The sequence below is a fragment of the Mycetomoellerius zeteki genome, unplaced genomic scaffold (genome assembly GCF_001594055.1).
Source record: "Mycetomoellerius zeteki isolate Tzet28-1 unplaced genomic scaffold, Tzet1.0 scaffold88, whole genome shotgun sequence".
NCBI classification, from domain to species: Eukaryota; Metazoa; Arthropoda; class Insecta; order Hymenoptera; family Formicidae; genus Mycetomoellerius; species Mycetomoellerius zeteki.
The window spans coordinates 61,025-62,982 of record NW_017257913.1 but is presented as its reverse complement, the minus strand read 5'-3'; the positions used below and the strand labels follow the sequence as shown (position 1 = coordinate 62,982).

General features: G+C 34.7%; 1 protein-coding gene across 1 annotated transcript in view; it reads right to left on the bottom strand.

Annotated features, from left to right (window-relative positions):
* mRpS16 (mitochondrial ribosomal protein S16) overlaps positions 1-1,758 on the bottom strand; it is an 11,643-nt gene extending 9,885 nt beyond the window's left edge. Inside the window, exon 1 of the mRNA XM_018459861.1 lies at positions 1,616-1,758. Coding sequence (XP_018315363.1) covers positions 1,616-1,738 — 123 coding nt within the window. The 5' untranslated portion in view covers positions 1,739-1,758. The remainder of the gene's footprint in view (positions 1-1,615) is intronic.
* Positions 1,759-1,958: the final 200 nt, after the last annotated feature.

Sequence of the window (1,958 nt, the reverse complement as noted above, 5' to 3'; positions counted from 1 at the left end):
GGAGCCATTATTCCTTCTATTGTGCGCAGGGCTTTAATGCAGCGCTATTTACACGTACTTTGGTCAGTATTTATTTAGAATTGGGTAATTATTTAGAATATGGGTCCTACTCTAGAATCTTAATAAAAATGTATTCATTCGACACGATTTCACTCAAAATGAAAGAATCTTGCAAAAAAATGCGGCGGTCGGCCGTGAAACGAGATATTAAGCGTTAAAGTTCGATATTTTAGAGGTTAAGATATTTGTCATTTCGATTCGCTGCAGCGCTATGTATACGTAAGGTCTGTCCTTTTTCGAAGAATTCTGAACTAGTTCTGAAATAGTGCAATAAGTCAGAATGAAACAAACTACAGCTGTCTTACTCTAACTTATTGTGGTGGTCACGTGTCCAACATCAATTAATTCCTAAAAATAAATATTTTCTACTTTAATTACACAAATTCTTGGTTTTACAAATACAAATTCACTGCTTTAGAAATTAATACAAATTTACTGTTTTAAAAACACAAAATCACGGCTTTAAAAACATAAAATCACGACTTTAAAAACACAAAAGCACTGCTTCATAAACACAAATTCACTGCTTTAAAAATACAAATTCACTGCTAATGCAGAGAATTTGTGTTTATAGCAGTGAATTTGTGTTTTTAAAATAGTGGTTTTGTTTTTAAAGCAGTGCTTTTGTGTTTTTAAATCTTGATGAAAAAGTTTCGCTGAAATTATTCCACGTTTTGGAACATTTTAGCGAAATTGCTAAAAATTTGCTGAAACTTCACTGAAAGTGAATTTTTCAGCTAACGTACTGAAAAATCTGAAATCCAACCGAAATTTCTCTGAAATTCTTGCTGAAATTTATCTGAAAATTTTGCTGAAATTTTGTCGAAAATGATTTTTCAGCTAAAAATCGCTGAAATTAAACTGAAATTTTTTTGAAATGCTGAAATTTTGTTGAAGTGTTCCAAAATGTAGAATAATTTCAGCAACATTTTTCCACCAGGGAAGCAGTGGTTTTATTTTGTATATTTAAAGCAGTGAATTTGTTCCCGTTCCCCTCTCCTTCCCATCTTCGTAAAACCAAAATCAATTTTTAAAAATTAAAGTTGGAAACCTATGTGGAACCGCGCTTCGCATAAAAACTTGTAAACTCACGAGTGATAAAGGGTGCTTTCCAGCAAGGACATAGACACTGTGTAACACAGTGAGTCGTTTCATTCTTGTTATTTGCCAACGTTAAATAAGGATGAAAGGACTCACTGTGTTACACAGTGTCTGACTATGTCCTTGCTGGAAAGCACCCGAAAAGAAGAGATGATCTGAATATTAATAAACATTCTATCGCTGTAGAAGTAAAATGAACACACATGTAGCCTTAGAGCATGAAAATGTGACCGCAGTGCATGGTTGCATAGCAGTATTTCGGAGCTGACAGATTTCCTAACCTCAATAGTCGTCAACTTTAATGCTTAATATCTTTGTTCGCGGGGCAGAGCAACGCTTATTTCTACCAGATTCTTTCATTTTATGAAAAACCACATCGAATTAAGCTTAATTTTATTGATTTTTGAACTGCGCATGCTAAACTGTACAATTATCGAAAATTGTCCCAACTTACATCAATCACAACGATATGATAAAACGGTCTGTTAGTGCAACCATAACGAGCTAACCGTATTGCCTTACTGAATGGCGAAATAACACCTGTCCCAGATGAACAGTGTAAAGGTAGTCGAGGCATATTTGTGCGTGTTAATATTAAAAACTAATCACTCTTTTCATAAAATTACTTGTTCACAATAGCCTATCTTCCAAGGACCTCTTTCACCAACTTCTGGTTAAATTAATCGACGATCAACTCGCAGAGGTACCAACAGCAGTTTAATGTATCAGTAGCGCATGGTATACGCATGTAAAGACAAGTGCTGGATTCACACTGCATCCGATTTTCGTCGTACGAC